The following is a 17,115-nucleotide window of genomic DNA, read 5'->3' as shown; positions in this document are numbered from 1 at the left end:
GTCAACACACAGACACTGGAGAGCATGCGCCAGGCCAGGCCTTTTGTGTGGATAGGAATGTGGTGATGCAGGTCCCCACAGATAGTGTGCTGTGCATATTGACTCAAGGGGTTGGTCCCCTCGTGCATTATTTAGCTCACCTAAGCCTGTTTCTACATCTGTATAATGGGTCAAATATATGTACCTGAACTAGCTTGGATCTTCGCCTTAATGCTCCACTTAGATGATTACCCTAAAATGAATGCTCTTTTGGCCATATGCTGGCACCTTAAGTGGACACTCCCAGGGAGGTTTCAAAGCAGGATCAGCAGGTCTAACACTGAGCTGAGTCTATAGGCACATTAGTGGATGACACAGAATGATCCTGGATGGGAAAGGAAGAGAGAATGGTCTGAGGGTTGAGAGTAAAGTAGCCTCTAAAGAGACTGCAAGTGCCTCTTCTCTAGAGAAAAACACTAGAAAGAAGGGGAAAGCATAAGCCAGAGTCTGTTAGCAGGGACCAGTGGAGAAGGCAAACTAGAGTGACAGAGAGCACAAGGAGCTGGGCTTGGGTTTGCCTCCCCATCGGCTGGTAAGGAGGTTTCTGTTCTAGTCATCAATCCTATGGTTGCATTGTGAACAAGACTATGCAGCCTTTTGCCTTGTCCATGTCTCAGGCTCCTGTGGGAAAGCTCCAAAGATGGCAGATATGATGATGTGGATGTCGGGCTGAGGCATTTGGGTGAAGAGTCTCACTTTGCTAATCCTTGGGTCACTGGGTAATGGGTCTTGATATTTGGTTTCTAGGAGGTTTAAAAGCCATTATTGTGCTGGAAGAGCTTCTCTTCTGAACCCAGTGTTGTTTTGTTCTGGGGAAGAGCAAGGCAAGTGGGCAGAATTTGGACTTCACTCACTGGTACCACCTGAGATTGGAATCTAGGCACTGCTACTTTCACGGCACGTGTCCTCAGGCCAGATATTCAACCTCTCTGAGAACCCATTTCCTTGCCCTCAGAATGGGAATAGCTGTATCAACTTATTTGGACTTCAGGAAGAATGCAGTGAGCTACTCCGCATGAAGTGTCTAGAATACCCAACACATGGTGCTTTGGAGAATTTATTCCCTCTTGCCAGAAATTTGCCTGTCTTTCATTGCTGCTTCCACCAGATGGCCTTCCCAGTGACCTCCCAGGGGTGCAGGTTTTTCTCATTTTGCTTTAGGTTCCTTTCTTCCATATGTTCTCCAGAATGATATTAATCTCTTCCTATTCAGAGTCTCATAGAGGAGCACTTCTCAGAATCTGCTTTGGGTTGTCATTATTTTATTAACAAGCCTTCTCCTCTCCCTACACCAGAACCCCTGTGGGGAACTGTGGTATAAGAAAGAGTATACTTGGGAGCTCACACTGTGGCACAATGGGATCAGTGGCATCTCTAGAGCACTGGGACATGGGTTTGAACCCCAGCCCAGCACAGGCACAGTGGGTTAAGGACCCAGTGTTGCCACAGCTGTGGTGTAGGTCACAACTGTGGCTTGGATCTGATCCCCAACCCCAGGACTTCATATGCTATGGGGGGGAGAAAAAAAGAGAAAGAATATATCTGGTATATATATGTGGTTATCTGGTCTTTGTCCCCAGTTCCAGGCACAGACCTTCAAAACTCTTGGAATTTCCTGAGCAACAGGGGTATCTTTGATACGCTAAAGGGGATGACTCATGGTGGCCCCTGATAGCTTCAGGATGGAATCTGGTCACCAGAAAAAACAAACACTTGTGAGGTTAGGACTTTCAGCTGCCTGACCTTCAGAGAGGGAAGGTAGACTAGAGACTGAATTCAATCACGCTGCCAATGATTTAACCAATCACGCCTATACCATGAAACTCCAATAAAAACTCTGGATGTGGAGGTTTGGTGAAGTTTGATGAATGCATTGATGAATGCACTGATGTATCAGAAGGATAATGTGCCCCGACTCCACAGGAAGAGGGCATGAAAGCTCTGCTATGGGGCTCAACTAGAGCTCACCCTAAATGTATCCTTTATGTAAAAACTGTAATCTTAAAGCTTTCCTGAGCCCTGTGAGTCATTCTAGCAAATTATCAAAACTGCAGGGGTCATGAAAATACCCGAATTTACAGTCAGTCAGAAATCCTGACTCAGGACTCTTGAAATGCAGGTTGTGTCTAAAGGTAGGGCAATCTTGTAGAGGACTTTGCCTTTAACTTGCGGCATCAGGTTAGTGTCAGAACTGCACTGCAGTACACCTAGCTGGGGTGGGACAGGGAGAGACTCATGTTTCAGTAGGTTGTGTTCCAAATCAGGAACTGGATAAATATAGTTTGAGCTGAGAAGAGTTAACTTTGGGGTGGGGGGTGGGGCGCATGCTGGTGGCATGTGGAAGTTCCTAAGCCAAGGATTGAACTATGCCACAGTGGTGACAACACCAGATACTTAACCTGCTGAGCTACCAGGGAACTCCAAGAGTTAATATTTTATATACAAATCAACATTGTTATTTCTTTGACCTTACTCTTATTTGTGGCAACTCTTAATATTGGGGTCTTGGTAGAAGACAGATTCCAGCTCCCACCACAAACACTGAAAGGTCAGTTTTGTTGTGGCCAAGGCCACATCTGGTACACTCATCTTTGAGTCAGGAGCAAATCTCTGATAGAAGAAACATCAAGGTTCCAAGGGCACCAATAATGCCAGTGGGGGGTATACAGCAGCCAGTGTTATGGGGACAAGCTGCAGTATCTAGTATTCAGCAGGATGGAGACCCTGTATTCATCTACCTTGTTTCTTATTGGGTGACTTATGAGCCCCTTTGATTATAGTTTTCTTCATCTGCTTACTTACTCTGTTTTGTTTCTCTGCTCTCTTGGAAGTCGTATACTTCATTTCTACTCCTTCATAGTTACTCTTGAAATTTTGTCATCATATACAATTGGCATTTATCCTAGGGGTGCAAGGATTTTCCAATACCTGCAAATTGATCAGTGTGATATACCACATTAACGAATTGAAGAATAAAAATCATATGATCATCTCAATAGATGGGAAAAAAAGATTCATGAAATTTGGAGTTCCCTCATGGCTCCGTAGGTTAAGTATCTGGCATCGTCACTGCTGTGGCTCTGGTTACTGCCGTGGTGCAGGTTCAATCCCTGGTCCCAGAACTTCTGTACGCTGTCAGTGTGGCCCCCAAAATTTTCAATATCTATTTATGAAAAAATTCTCCATAAAGTGGACATCAAAGGTACATACCTCAATATATATGACAAATGCACAGCTAACATCATACTCAGTGGTGAAAAGCTGAAAGTATTCCTTCTAAGATCACAAACAAGACAAGGATGCCCACTCGCGCCACTTTTACTCAACATAGTTTTGGATGTCCTAGCCATAGCAATTAGAGAAGAGAATTAAAAGGAACCCAAAACAGAAGGAAGAATCAAAACAGTCACTTTTTGCAGATGACATGATTCTATACATTGAAAATCCTAGAGATGCCACCAGAAAACTACTAGAGCTCATCAATGAATTTAGTAAAGTTGCAGGACACAAAATTAATGTACAGAAATCTGTTGCATTACTATACATTAATGATGAAATATCAGAATTGAGAAATAAAAGAAACAATCTCATTTACCACTGCATCAAAGAGAATAAGATATCTAGGACTAAATCTACCTAAGGAGGCAAAAGACCTGTACCCAGAAATAATAAGATGCTGAAGAAAGAAACTGAAGGTGATACAAACAGATGGAAATAATGTGTTCTTGGATTAGAAGAATCGATATTGTTACGATGACCATACTACCCATGACAATCTAGATTTAATGCAATCCCTTTCAAACCACCAGTGGCATTTTTCACAGAACAAGAATAAATAATTTTTGGAGTTCCCGTCATGGCTTAGTGATTAACGAATCCAACTAGGAACCATGAGGTTGTGGGTTTGATCGCTGGCCTTGCTCAGTGGGTTAAGGATCCAGCGTTGCCATGAGCTGTGGTGTAGGTTGCAGACGTGGCTCAGATCCCATGTTGCTGTGGCTCTGGCGTAGGCTGGCAGCTACAGCTCTGATTCGACCCCTAGCCTGGGAACCTCCATATGCCATGGGAGTGGCTCAAGAAGTGGCAAAAAGACAAAAAAAAAAGAATAAATAATTTTTAACACAGAAGACCCCCCAGTAGCCAAAACAATCTTGAAAAAAAGAGTGGAGCTGGAGAAATTAGGCTCCCTGACTTAAGATTATACTAAAAAGCTACAGTAATCAAAATAGTATGGTATTGGCACAAAAACAGACATGTAGATCAATGGAAAAGGATAGAAACCCTAGAAATAAACCCCATATACTTATGTGGTCAATTAATCTGTGACAAAGAAAGCAAGAATATACAATGGAGAAAAAATAGTCTCTTCAATAAGTGGTTCTGGGAAATCTGACAAGCTACATGTAAAAGAATGAAATTAGAACATTCTCTAATGCCACATACAAAAATAAACTCAAAATGGATTAAAGATCTAAATGTAAGACCAGATATTATAAAACTTCTAGAGGAAAACACAGTCAGAACACTCTGACATAAATCACAGCAATATCTTTTTGTGGGTTTTGTGTGTGTGTGTATTTGTTTGTTTTCATTTTTGGCCACCACTGCAGCATATGGAAGTTCCCAGGCTAGGGAATGAACCCAAGCCAGAGCTGCAACCCTCACCACAGCTACAGCAATGCTGGACCCTTAACCCACTGAGCCACAGTGGGAACTCTAGCAATATCTTTTTGGATCCATCTCCTAGAATAATGGAAATAAAAGCAAAAATAAATAAATGGAACTTAATTCTGCTTAAAAGTTCTTGCACACAGCAAGGGAAACCATAAACAAAAGACAACTTACAGAACAGGGGAAATATTTGCAAACAATGTGGCTGACAAGGGATTAATTTCCAAAATATACAAACAGCTCATATAGTTCAATATGAAAAAAACAACCCAATCAGCAAATGGGCAGAAGACCAAAACAGACATTTCTCCAAAGAAGACATACAGATGGCCATTAGGCTATATGTAATGATGCTTGAACCTGCTAATTATTAGAGAGATACATATCAAAGCTACAATGAGGCATTACCTCACACTGGTCAGAATGGCCATCATTAAAAAGTCTACAAACGAAGATGCTGGAGTGGGTGTGGAGAAAAGGGAACTCTCCTACACTACTGATGGAAAGGTAAGATGCAGCCACTGTGGGGAATGGTATAGCGGTCCCTTAAAAAACTAAAAACAGAGTTACTATATGATCCTGCAATCCTACTCCTGGGCATATATTCAGAAGAGATGAAAATATTAATTCAAAAAGATACATATACTCCAATGTTCAGAGCAGCACTATTCACAACAGCCAAGACATGGAAGCCCCTCAAGTGTCTACCAACAAATGAGTGGATAAAGATGTGATACACACACACAGACACACACAGACAGACACACACACACAAACACACACAATGGAATAATACTCAGCCATAAAAAAGAATGGGAAAAAAAGCCATTTGCAGCAACATGGATGGACTTAGAGACTATCATACTAAGTGGAGTAGGTGAAGCAAGTCATACAAAGACAAATATCATATGATATCACTTACATGCAGAATCTTTAAAAAATGATACAAATGAACTTATTTACAAAACTGAAACAGACTCACCGACATAGAAAACAAACTTATGGTTACCAAAGGAGAAACTATGGAGGGAGAATAAATTAGGAGCTTGGAATTAACAAATACATACCACTATATATAAAACAGATAACCGTCTAGTCACTTATGATGAAGCCTGATAATGTGAGAACAAAAAATGTATACATGTATGTGTAACTGGGTCACTATGCTGTACAGTAGAAAACTGACAGAACACTGTAAACCAGCTATAATGGAAAAAAATAAGAATCATTATAAAAAAAGAAATCTATCAATAAAAAAATAAAATAAAACAGATAACCAATACCTATTATATATATAGCACAGGGAATTATATTCAATATCTTGTAACAATCTATAATGGAAAAGAATCTGTACACCTGAAACTAATACATTATAATACCATACTTCAATTATATACTACATTTCAATTAAATATATATATATATATATTTATATACATAGCTTAACAAAGTCTAAATTGATATCAAGATGCCTGTGAAGGTCCTTAGAAGACTTAAACTCGAATTATCCCTCTTGACTTCTTTTTTTGGAGTGGAAATTTTTTATTTTTTACATTTTTATTTTTTCTATTATAGTGGATTTACATTGTTCTGTCAATTTCTGTTGTACAGAAATATGACCTGGTCATACATATACCTCTTGACTTCTATGCTTTCATTGTCCTATATTTCAGATCATTCCTTTATTTTTAAACTTAAAATTAGCCATCAATTACTACTGTCAGTATTAACAAATAGTGCTAGTTTAGATTTTACCTCCAGGCTCGCTGTTCCTCTTTGCACCTCACATCATCTTTCTGGGACCATTTTTCTTCCTTGTGAATGATCCTTTATATTCTTTAGGCTTGTGCATGTTGGTAGTAAACTCCCGATGCTGGCTTTTAAGAAAATGTCTTCATTTCATCCTTGGTCTTGGAAAATAATTTTACTGGGTACAAAATTTCAGGTTGAAATTTTTTTCTCCAGTTCTTTGATGTCACTCCGCTATTTTCTGGCTTTTATTATTGTTTTTGAGAAATTTATTCATAGTCTAATGAAACTGCCTTTTGTAGGTGACTTGTCTTTTCTTCCTGGATACTCTTGGATCTCCCTGTCTTTGGTTTTCTGCAGTCTTAGTGTGATGAGTGTATAGCAATGGATTTTGGTTTTGCTTGGTATATAGTTTATACATCTTTGTAGATCCATGTTTTTCATCCAATTCTGCAACAGTCTTTTATAAATTTTTTTATTTTTAGGCCACACCCATGGCATATGGAAGTTCCCAAGCTAGGGGTCAAACTGGAGCTAAAGCTGATGGCCTATACCACAGCCACAGTAATGTGGGATCTGAGCCACTTCTGTGACCTACATCACAGCTCACAGCCTTGCCAAATAGCTGACCCACTGAGTGAGGCCAGGGGATCAAACCCACATCCTCATGGATACTTGTTAGATTTGTTTCCACTGCGCCACAATGGGAACTCCTGCAATAGTCTTAATCATTATTTCTTTGAATGATGCTTTCTTCCATTCTTATTCTCACCTTATAGAATTCCAAATAAACATGTTTGAATATCTGATTTTATTATCCATGTCTTAATTTCTTTTTCCATTTCCTTGTCCATCTCTTTATGCTGCCCTTTGAAAAATATCACCAGAGCTATCTTCTAGTTCACTAATTTTCACTTCATGTCTCTAAACTGCTATACACATGTATTTATATTTTGCATACCATACAATTTATGTTTAAAGTTTATAATTCATTGCCTTTCAGTACATTCAGAGTTGTGCAACAATCACTTTGATCAATTTGAGAACATTGTCATCATCTCTAAAAAAATCCTATACCCATTACAGTCACTCCCTATTTCCCCCAATACCCAATCACTTGCCCTATACAACCATGAATTTACTTTATATATCATAGATTAACTTCATCTGGACATTCATCTAAATGGATTTATACAATATGTGGGCTTTTGTGACTGGTATCTTTCACTTAGCATAATTCTAAACCATCTTTTAAGTCATCTGTTAATCTCTTCACCTCAACACTTGTGTTTTAAATTTCTATAGTTCTCTTATCCCCCTTTTCAATTAGCCTAATATTTTAAATTTATCTTTGCCACACCTGCAGCATGCAGAAGTTCCTGGTCTAGGGACAAAATCTTTGCCACAGCAGTCACCCAAGACAATGTCAGGTCTTTAACCCACTGCTCCACCAGGGAACTCACTTGTCTAATCTTTTGATAGCCATTTTTTTGCTTATTTTGGTGATTATATCATTACTTCTTTAAATATTCTATATATAATTATGCTATTTTATGCTAATATCTAGCAGAATGATTTAGAAACTCAAAGTTCTTTAGGTTCTAAATCTGCTTCTGTTGATTCTTACTCAGGGTAGTTGGTTTCTTTGCATATTTGGGGATCTTTGATTGGAAAGATTGGGGATCTTTGATTGGGGATCTTTGATTGTTTAGCTCATCTTACTTTGCAGAAAAGCCTGAGGTGTTGCTTTTTAGAGTCTCACCCACGGCATATGAAAGATCCCAGGCTAGGGGTCAAACTGGAGCTACAGCTGCCAGCTACACCACAGCCACAGCAACTCAGGATCCAAGCCACATCCGCAACCTCCACCACACAGCTCACAGCAATGCCGGATCCTTAACCCACTGAGTGAGGCCAGGGATCAAACCCACATCCTCATGGATCATAGTTGTGTTTTTTAACTGCTGAACCACGAAGGGAACGCCAAAAATCTGAGTTTTAAATCCTCAAGAGAAACTGCATACGCTTTCCTGGGAGTCAGGGGTACTAGAATCCACAGGATCTTCTTTCAAGGGTCTGACTTACAGTAAAAGTCTCAGTTCTGGTCCATCTCCCTTGCTGATGACAATGGTGACAATGACAACATGCCCCCTGTCTTTTGGGTGTGTTTTGTAGGGGAGGGGATGCTGACCACTCATTCCTTCAGGCTGCAGCCTTCACTATGTGTGATGGATCTGTGTGTGGTATGACGTGCATAAGTTTTCCTTTACCACTTTGTGCCCAGCAGGATTCTATCTTTCCTAGTTTATATGCAGGAGAAGAGCCTTCGGAGCACTTAGTTTGCCATCCTGCTGCCTCCTCCTAGAAAACCTTAGCCTGCTTCTGTTTCTGCCCTGATTTTCCAGCTTTCTCACTCAACCTCGAACCTACCAAATAATCCCCCCCTCCATCATTCTGTGGCTATCCAAAGTCCGATTCCATTTGACCTTGACTGAGAAAACTAACTGGTAGAACTGCTTCCTAGTAATAAGAATGGTACTTGTGAGCACCAGTAAGCAGTTGTTCTGCCAAGTTCTGAGGGGTTTATGTGTGTCAATTCCCATTCATTACAAGCTTCCCATTATACAGATAAGAAAACTGAGGCAAAGAAAATTTGAGTGACTTGTTTTGACACCAACAGCTTGCAGCAGTTGGAATTGAGAACTACCTGATCCCAGGTAGCCTGGCTCTTTTCCATTCTCATGACTGCAAAAAGAAGGGCTCACAGCAGTAAGAAGTCCTGTTTTTTGAGAAACTGGCTGCAAATGCTGGGAACTCATGAAAGCCCCATCCTGGCCTTTCTGGTGTGTTGCATGCAGTGGTGAGGTTTGGCAGTGAATCTGGGGCTTTCTGAGCTTTCTGGCTAGTTGAAAAAAAAAAAAAAACCTAAGTTCTAACTCAAGAGAAAAGAGTTTCCTGGATTGCATCTGTGTAGACAGGCTAGGAAACCAATGCTACAGTGGCTGCAAACGCACACTTTAAGTGATTTTGCTGCATTTTCAGCTTGACTGGGAAACTCTGAGAATAGAGTCAAGACCCCACCTTTGGCTTGATCTGAGAGAGGCATGAAATGGTTGGTCAAGTGTGAAGAAACAGCTGGCTGTGTACTGAGCCTCCAAGTGACACCATGTGGGGACTGGTACGAGTGAGGCAACTGCTTCAGAGAGGAGAGGTCTGCTCAATGGATGAGGCCTCCTTACAACCTGTCTATGGATGTGTTTTCTCCTGTGCCAGGTGCTGTGCTTTAAAAAAGCTGCTTTAGGAGTTCCCGTCATGGCACAGTGGAAATGAATCCAACTAGGAACCATGAGGTTGCGGGTTCAATCCCTGGCCTCGCTCAGTGGGTTAAGGATCTGGTGTTGCTGTGAGCTGTGGTATAGGTCGCAGATGAGGCTCGGATCTGGCGTTGCTGTGGCTGTGGTGTAGGCCAGCAGCTGTTTGTAGCTCCAATTTGACCCCTAGCCTGGGAACCTCCATATGCCATGGGTGTGGCCCTAAAAAGACAAAAAGACAAAAAAAAAAGTTGCTTTAGCAAACTTATACTTGCTTCACATACTTACCTCTTTTGTGCCCAGAACCATCCAGTAATGACAGTGATATTACTTTCCGATTTCATGAACAAGGACACTGAGGCTGGGGGAAGTGACTTTTCCAACATTCTACAGCCAGAAGGGGTTCCCAGACTGCCTGGGCCACTCCCCATCCTTCCCAGAGGTGTCTCTTTAGCCTTTTTTTTTTTTAAACACTGAGCCAGAAGGGGCCCCAGGGGGCAGGCAAGTCAACCGAAGAACCAAAGGTTATAGCTCATGTTCCAGGGCTCCCAGTGTGTGCTTTCCCCCTCCCATGGTCACCAAGGGGCCTGCATGCTGGGTTATCTCAGAACCACAGAAAGAACTGGCTGGGCCCTGAGCTCTTGGATCTGGGCCCAGAGGGTCTTTACCTTCACTGCTTCCCAGCTGGAATTCACCAGGTGCTGCCGGAAGGGCCCAAAACCTGAAACCAAAAAGACTGTTTGCTCAGGGCAGGCCTTAGGATGGGGTACCTCAAACCCTGAGTTGCTTCCCACATTTACCTGGGAACCTCCTGTGGCTTCTGGCACCATAGTGTGCTCATGGGGACTCCACATATCCCTTTTCTCTCTCTCTCTCTCTTTTTTTTGGACCACACCCAAGGCATGAGGAAGTTCCCAGGCCATGGCAGTGACAATGCTGGATCCTTAACCCACTGTGTCACCAAGGAACTCCCCACACATCTCTTCTCATGGAGGCCTGCAACCTTGCCAACTGGGAGAATCTTCCAAGTCCTCTTGTGTGAGGGATTGTGGGGGAGCAAAAAGGAATGCGGGGCTGACCTATGCCCTTAAGAAAGTGTATACACACATGCAGTTAAAATGCATGCTGTGTAGGACCTCCTGCTATGGTGAGACAGTATTGGTGGCATATTTGTAGTGGTGGGACACAAGTTTGATCCTCAGCCCAGCACAGTGGGTTAAGGATCCGGCATTGCTGCAGCTGTAGCGTAGGTTGCAACTGTGACTTGGATCTGATCCCTGGCCCGGGAACGTCATATGCCAAGAGGGAGCCAAAAAAAGCAAAAAAAAAAAAAAAAATCATGCTGTGTAGACAGCCCAGAAATACACCCACACAAATATGCCCAGTTGTTTGTTAACAAAGATACAAAAGTAATTCAATGGAGTAGGGACAGCCTTTGAAGAAATGGGTCTGGAACAATTGGACACCTATAGGCAAAAAAAGGATCTCTTAGCCTGCATCACATACAAAAATAATTCAAAATGGATCACGGACTTAAATGTAAAAAGTAAAATGATAAAACTTTTAGGGAAAACAAAAAGGGAGAAAATCTTGGTATCTAGGGTTAGTTGAAGAGTTCTTGAACTTGACACCAAGTGCATAACCCATAAAAGTAAAAACCGATAAAGGGGACTTCATCAAAATGAAAACCTTTTGCTCTGCAAAAGAACCTGCTGAGAGGATGAAAAGACAAGCTGCAGACGGGGAGAAAATAATTGGAAATCACATATTGGACAAAGGCATTGTATGTAGAATGTATAAAGAACTCTCAAAATTCAACTTGACAAAAACAAGCCAATTAGAAAATGGTTAAAATACATGGGGAAACATTTCAATGAAGAGGATATACAGGTGGAAAACACATGAAAAGCTGTTCAATGTTATTAGCCATCAGAGAAATGCAAATTAAAACCACAATCAGATGTCACTGCACTTCTATCAGTGGCTAAAACAGAAATGCTGATAAGCCCAAAAGCTGATGCGGATGAAAATAAACTGGGTCACATATGTATGGTTGGTGGGAATGTAAAATGGAACTGCCATTCTGAGAAACAGTTTCTTTTAAAACTGAAAGTGGACTTCCAAGCACTTGAACTTTTGGACATTTGTCCCAGAGAAGTGAAAACTTATTTTCACACAGAAACTTGTACACAAATGTTCACTGCAGTTCTATTTGTAATAAAGCGCATACCTAGAAACTACCCCAATGTTCTTTAACAAGTGAATGGCTAAATAAACTATGGTTCATCCAGATCATGGAATATTGCTCAATAGTGAGAAGAAAAAAGTGGAAACAACCCAACTGTCCATCAACTGATGAGTGGATAAACAAAATGTGGTATTACCCATACAATGGAATATCATTTGTCAGTAAAAAGACAGGAAGTGCTGATTTATGTTACAACATGGATGAGCCTTGAAAACATTATGCTCAGTGAATGTGGCCAATCACAAAGCGTATGATTCCACTGATGTGAAATGTCCAGAATTAGCGATTGCCTAGAGCTTGAGTGTGTGTGTGTGTGTGTGTGTGTGTGTGTGTGTGTGTGTAGTGGGGGGAGTAGGGACAAGGATTAGGGAGTGCTAGCTAAGGAAGATGGAATTTCTCTGGGGGTAATGAAAATGTTCTAAAATTAATGGTGGTGATAAATACATAACTCTGTGACTACACTAAAAGCTACTGAACTGTATACTTTAAATGAGTGAATTGTATAGCACGTGAATTATATCTCCAAGTTATTAAACAATTGTTTTTAAAATGAAGGAATTATTGGTATGAACAACCTGAATGAACCTCAGGGTAATTATGCTGAGTAAAAAGCCAATCTCAAAAGGATACATACCACATGATTGCATTATAAACATAATTATAGATGAAGAATAGATTAATGATTACTAGGAGTTAAGAGATGGGGAAAGGGTGGGTGTGGCTATAAGGGGGAAGTTCAAGGGAGCCTTGTGATGTTGGTACAATTATTTACCTTTGGTGGTTACACAAAGCTATATATGTTTAAAATTACAAAGAGTTGTGTATGTGCATACACACACACACACGGAATGATACCATTGTCAACATCTTACCTTTGATTTGAAGATGTTAACATTGGAGGGGCTGGGTAAAACATGCAGGGGAGCATTCTATATATTTCTTTGCAAATTCTTGTGAATCTATAGTTATTTCAAAATTAAAAGTTTACAAAACTGTGTGGTTTGGTCCAGTGTTTTTCAAATGCTAGTATGCATGTTTATCTTAAAAGTAGAATCTGATTGGGAGGGTCTGGGGTGATGCTAGAGATTCTGTATTCCTAGCAAGCTTCTCAGTGGTATCAATGCTACTGGCCTGCAGACCACACACTGAATAGCAAGACTTCAAACAACTAGGATCAGAATACTTTACAGAGCGATGAGAGAAGGCAGGGTGGGGGTGCTTGAGGAAGACTTCTGGAGAAGATGGGGGTGAGCTGGGACTTCATAGGTGGGAGGAGATGAAGACAGGTTGGCCGGGATGAGCGAGAGTATAGTGAGGCCCAGGGGAGAGGTTGGCCCTAGTTGTGGAGACCTCACTCTGGGAAGGAACAGGAGCCTTGCCAGTTGGAATGAGGTGTGCAGATGGAAGTTCCTTGAACTGGGAACACTTATTTATACCGTGTACTATTACATATTTAACTGCAATGAAGATTTCTAATAAAAGGCAATTAAGTAGAATTTTGCTTTGGGGAGGACAGCAGACCCCCTTTGGACTAGCTTAGGAAAGGTTTCCTGATGGCTTGGGGAGAGGTCACATCTTGGGACTCTGTCACTCAGTGTTGTGGCTGCTCACTTTTATGGCATCTGTACTATGTAGCAGCACCTCCAAAGCTCAGGCCATGGCCCAACAGAAGCCAAGAGTGGTCCAAGACTTTAGTACTTGGGGTCAGGCTTCTGCTGTTGCTTCTCAGCCCTACCACTTAGCAGCTGGGTGACCTTGATCAAGTTCCTTAGCTTCAGTGCCTTGCTTTCCTCATCTGTAAAATGGGAACCAAAAATCTAACAGGGTTGTGAAGATTCAATGAAAGAATAAAATGGAGGAGTTTTTTTTTTTTTCTTTTCTTGGCCACCCTGCAGCATATGAAGTTCTTGGGCCAACGATCATATTCAAGTCGCAGTTGCAACCTACACCCTAGCTGTGGCAATGCTGGATCCTGGCTGGGGACTGAACCTGCATCCTGGCACTGCAGACACCCCCAATACCACTGCACCACAGTGGGAACTTCAAAAATGGAGCATTTGCAATACTGCCTTGAGCAAAGGAAGCAGTGTCAGCTTCACCTTCATTGTTGTTATAGTTACAAACCTCCTGGGACCATTACACTGTTTAAACAATGCCATATAAGGCATGTATTTTCTCCAGAAAGTGGTAGGTGTGCAACAAGTGTTAAATCCTTTTCCACCATCTCTCTATGCACTGCTTTGCTCTGCTGATTCTCTCTGATCACTTGATGCCAGCATTTCTCAGTCCCAACACCCCCCCTCAAACGTGCTTATCCCTCAAGGGCCCCGTCCTTACTTTTCCATGTTGAGATTTAACCTGGACTTTAAACCTCATTTCTCTGTTCAAAATTAAGAGGCCTACATTCATATGTATATGTATATGTATAGAAGGACCTTTATTATAATTGGCTCCTGCAATTATGGAGACTTAGAAGGCCCTAGATCTGCCTGCCATCTGCAAGCTGGAGACCCAGGAAAGCCAGTGGCGTACATTCCAGTCTGAGGCTGAAGGCCTGAGAACCAGGAGCACCAGTCTGAGGCAGGAGAAGAATGATGTCCCAGTTCATGGCTTCAGACAGAGAAATGCAAACTTTCTGGGTTTTTTTGTTTGTTTGTTTTTTGTTTTTTCCTTTTTAGGGCTGCACCTGTAGCATATGGAGGTTCCCAGGCTAGGCGTCAAATCAGAGCTTTAGCCGCTGGCCTATGCCACAGCCATGGCCACAGCCACATGGGATCCAAGCCACATCTGCAACCTATACCACAGCTGATAGCAATACCCTAACCCACTGAATAAGGCCAGGGATTGAACCTGCATTCTCATGGATACTAGTCAGATTCATTTTCACTGCACCACAAAGGGAACTTCTCCTCTGCTTTTTTATTCTATTCAAGCCCTTAATGGATTAGATGCACCCCCCCCACACACACACACACTGTGGAAAGGGCATCTGCTTTACTGAGCCCATGATTCAAATGCTAATTTCTGCCAGAAAATCCCTCATCCAGAAATAATGTTTAACCAGCTTTCTGGACACTCCATGGCCCAGTCAAGTTGACATGTGAAATTAACCATCACAAGCCCTTAAGGATGGTGTGGCTATGAGGAGGAACCAGACCCCTGGACCTCTTTTTTCATCTTCAGCCTGGCTTATGCTCAGAGTTCAATGGTTCCTGCCTGGCCCTGTAGGTGAGGTCAGCTACTGTGAGTGGGCCTGTGACCGGTGGGGGGCTCACTTCAGGGTGTGCAGCGTGCTGCAAATTTTTTTTTTTTTTTTGTCTGTTTAGGGCTGCACCTGTAGCATATGGATGTTCCCGAGCTAGGGGTCGAATTGGAGCTGTAGCCCAGATCCCCTACACACTAAGTGAGGCCAGGGATCGAACCACGTCCTCATGGATACTGGTCGCGTTCGTTAGCGCCGAGCCACAACCAAAATACACAGTGGGTTGCAGATAGAGGTGACATTGTCCAACTCAGCTGTACCTGGAACCCAGCTGAGGTTCTGAGTTCCAGCTATTTGATTCCTATGATGTATTTCCCGAAAGGACTGCACCCTTTTTTTATTTTTTATTTTTTGCTTTTTAGGGCCACATCCACGGCATATGGAGGTTCCCAGGCTAGGGGTCTAATCAGAGCTATAGCTGCTGGCCTACACCACAGCAACACCAGATCCAAGCAACACCAGATCCAAGCCGTGTCTGAGACCTATACCACAGCTCACAGCAACAGTGGATCCTTAACCCACTGAGCAAGACCAGGGATCGAACCTGCAACCTCATGGTTCCCAGATTTATTTCCGCTGTGCCGCGACGGGAACTCTGAAGACTGTATCTTTATAGTTCCAGAACCCCTGTATCTAGAGCAATAACAAGTTTATCTCAAATCTTCTAAGGGAATAGAAAAGTTTGGGGCAGATATCCCAGGAAGCCAGTGGTGTTCTCTGACTTTGAATCCTATAGAATAAATAAGCCTGTAGTTGTCAAGCAAAAAAACACACAAACAAAAAATTTTGGAAAATATTGAGATTATGGAGTTCCCATTGTGGCTCAGCAGAAACGAATCTGACTAGCATCCATGAGGACACAGGTTCAATTCCTGGCCTCACTCAGTGGGTTAAGGATCTGGCGTTGCCATGAGCTATGGTGTAGGTTGCAGACACGGCTTGGATATGGAGTTGCTATGGCTCTGGTGTAGGCCAGCAGCTACAGTTTCGATTTGACCCCTAGTCTGAGAAACTTCATATGCCGTGGATGCAGCCCTAAAAATATATATATATTTGTAGATAGGTAGATAGATAGATAGATAGATAGATAGATAGATAGATAGATAGATAAAATTAAGGAAAAGTCACTGGGAACCAGGTACTTCCCAGGATGACTGTAGAAATACTAAAAATGCTATGACACCAAAAAAAAAAAAAAAATCACATTCTACTTTAGCATTGTATTCAGATCAGCATATTCAGATCATCTCTCACATGTTTTAAATTAAGCAAAACAACTCAGCAAATGAAGGTCTGAAGCTCTTGCTTTGTAGGGTCAAACCTTATACTTTAAACTTGGCAGGCCCTTGAGTGGAACTTGAGAAAAAGGGCTGCAGAAACCTTCTTTGCCTCTTTGAAGGGAGGCAGGTTTTCTCAAGTCTCCCATTGTCATTGCTGGTGCCGGTCTTGATCTTGAAGCAGTTTGTCAAAGCAGCCCCCGCCCCAACTGTCTCTGTGCCAATTGTCTTGGAGAGATTTACATGTGAAGCAAATCCAATTAAATGAAAAGACGGCCCTGGCAGCCCAGAGCATTTTTAATAAAGGAGGGCCACACTCTGGAAACCAGTGGGCATTCCCAAATCGCAGCTGATCATCAAGTACTTCATCAAACAATCTAGAGTTTGCCAGCAAACCACAAGCTGACAGGACAGAGACAAAGGTCAGTGTGAGTCTAAGGCTTGCCATGGTGCTTCAATATTCATATTTCATTTGTGACAAGTATCGCATTTATCATGGGTACATTTTCCTTAGGAATTCAAGGGTAATTTGAACCAATCTCTAATACCCAAAATAAC

The 17,115-nt window shown here is 42.0% G+C and overlaps 1 protein-coding gene across 1 annotated transcript in view; it reads right to left on the bottom strand.

Annotated features, from left to right (window-relative positions):
* Positions 1–17,115, bottom strand: part of PGPEP1L (pyroglutamyl-peptidase I like) — a 72,197-nt gene that overhangs the window by 53,065 nt on the left and 2,017 nt on the right. Inside the window, exon 3 of the mRNA XM_047769199.1 lies at positions 10,439–10,491. Coding sequence (XP_047625155.1) covers positions 10,439–10,491 — 53 coding nt within the window. The remainder of the gene's footprint in view (positions 1–10,438; positions 10,492–17,115) is intronic.

This window comes from Phacochoerus africanus, chromosome 2 (assembly GCF_016906955.1).
Source record: "Phacochoerus africanus isolate WHEZ1 chromosome 2, ROS_Pafr_v1, whole genome shotgun sequence".
In the NCBI taxonomy this organism is placed as follows: Eukaryota; Metazoa; Chordata; class Mammalia; order Artiodactyla; family Suidae; genus Phacochoerus; species Phacochoerus africanus.
The sequence above is the reverse complement of the archived record's forward strand: the minus strand, read 5'-3'. Positions and strand labels throughout refer to the sequence as shown.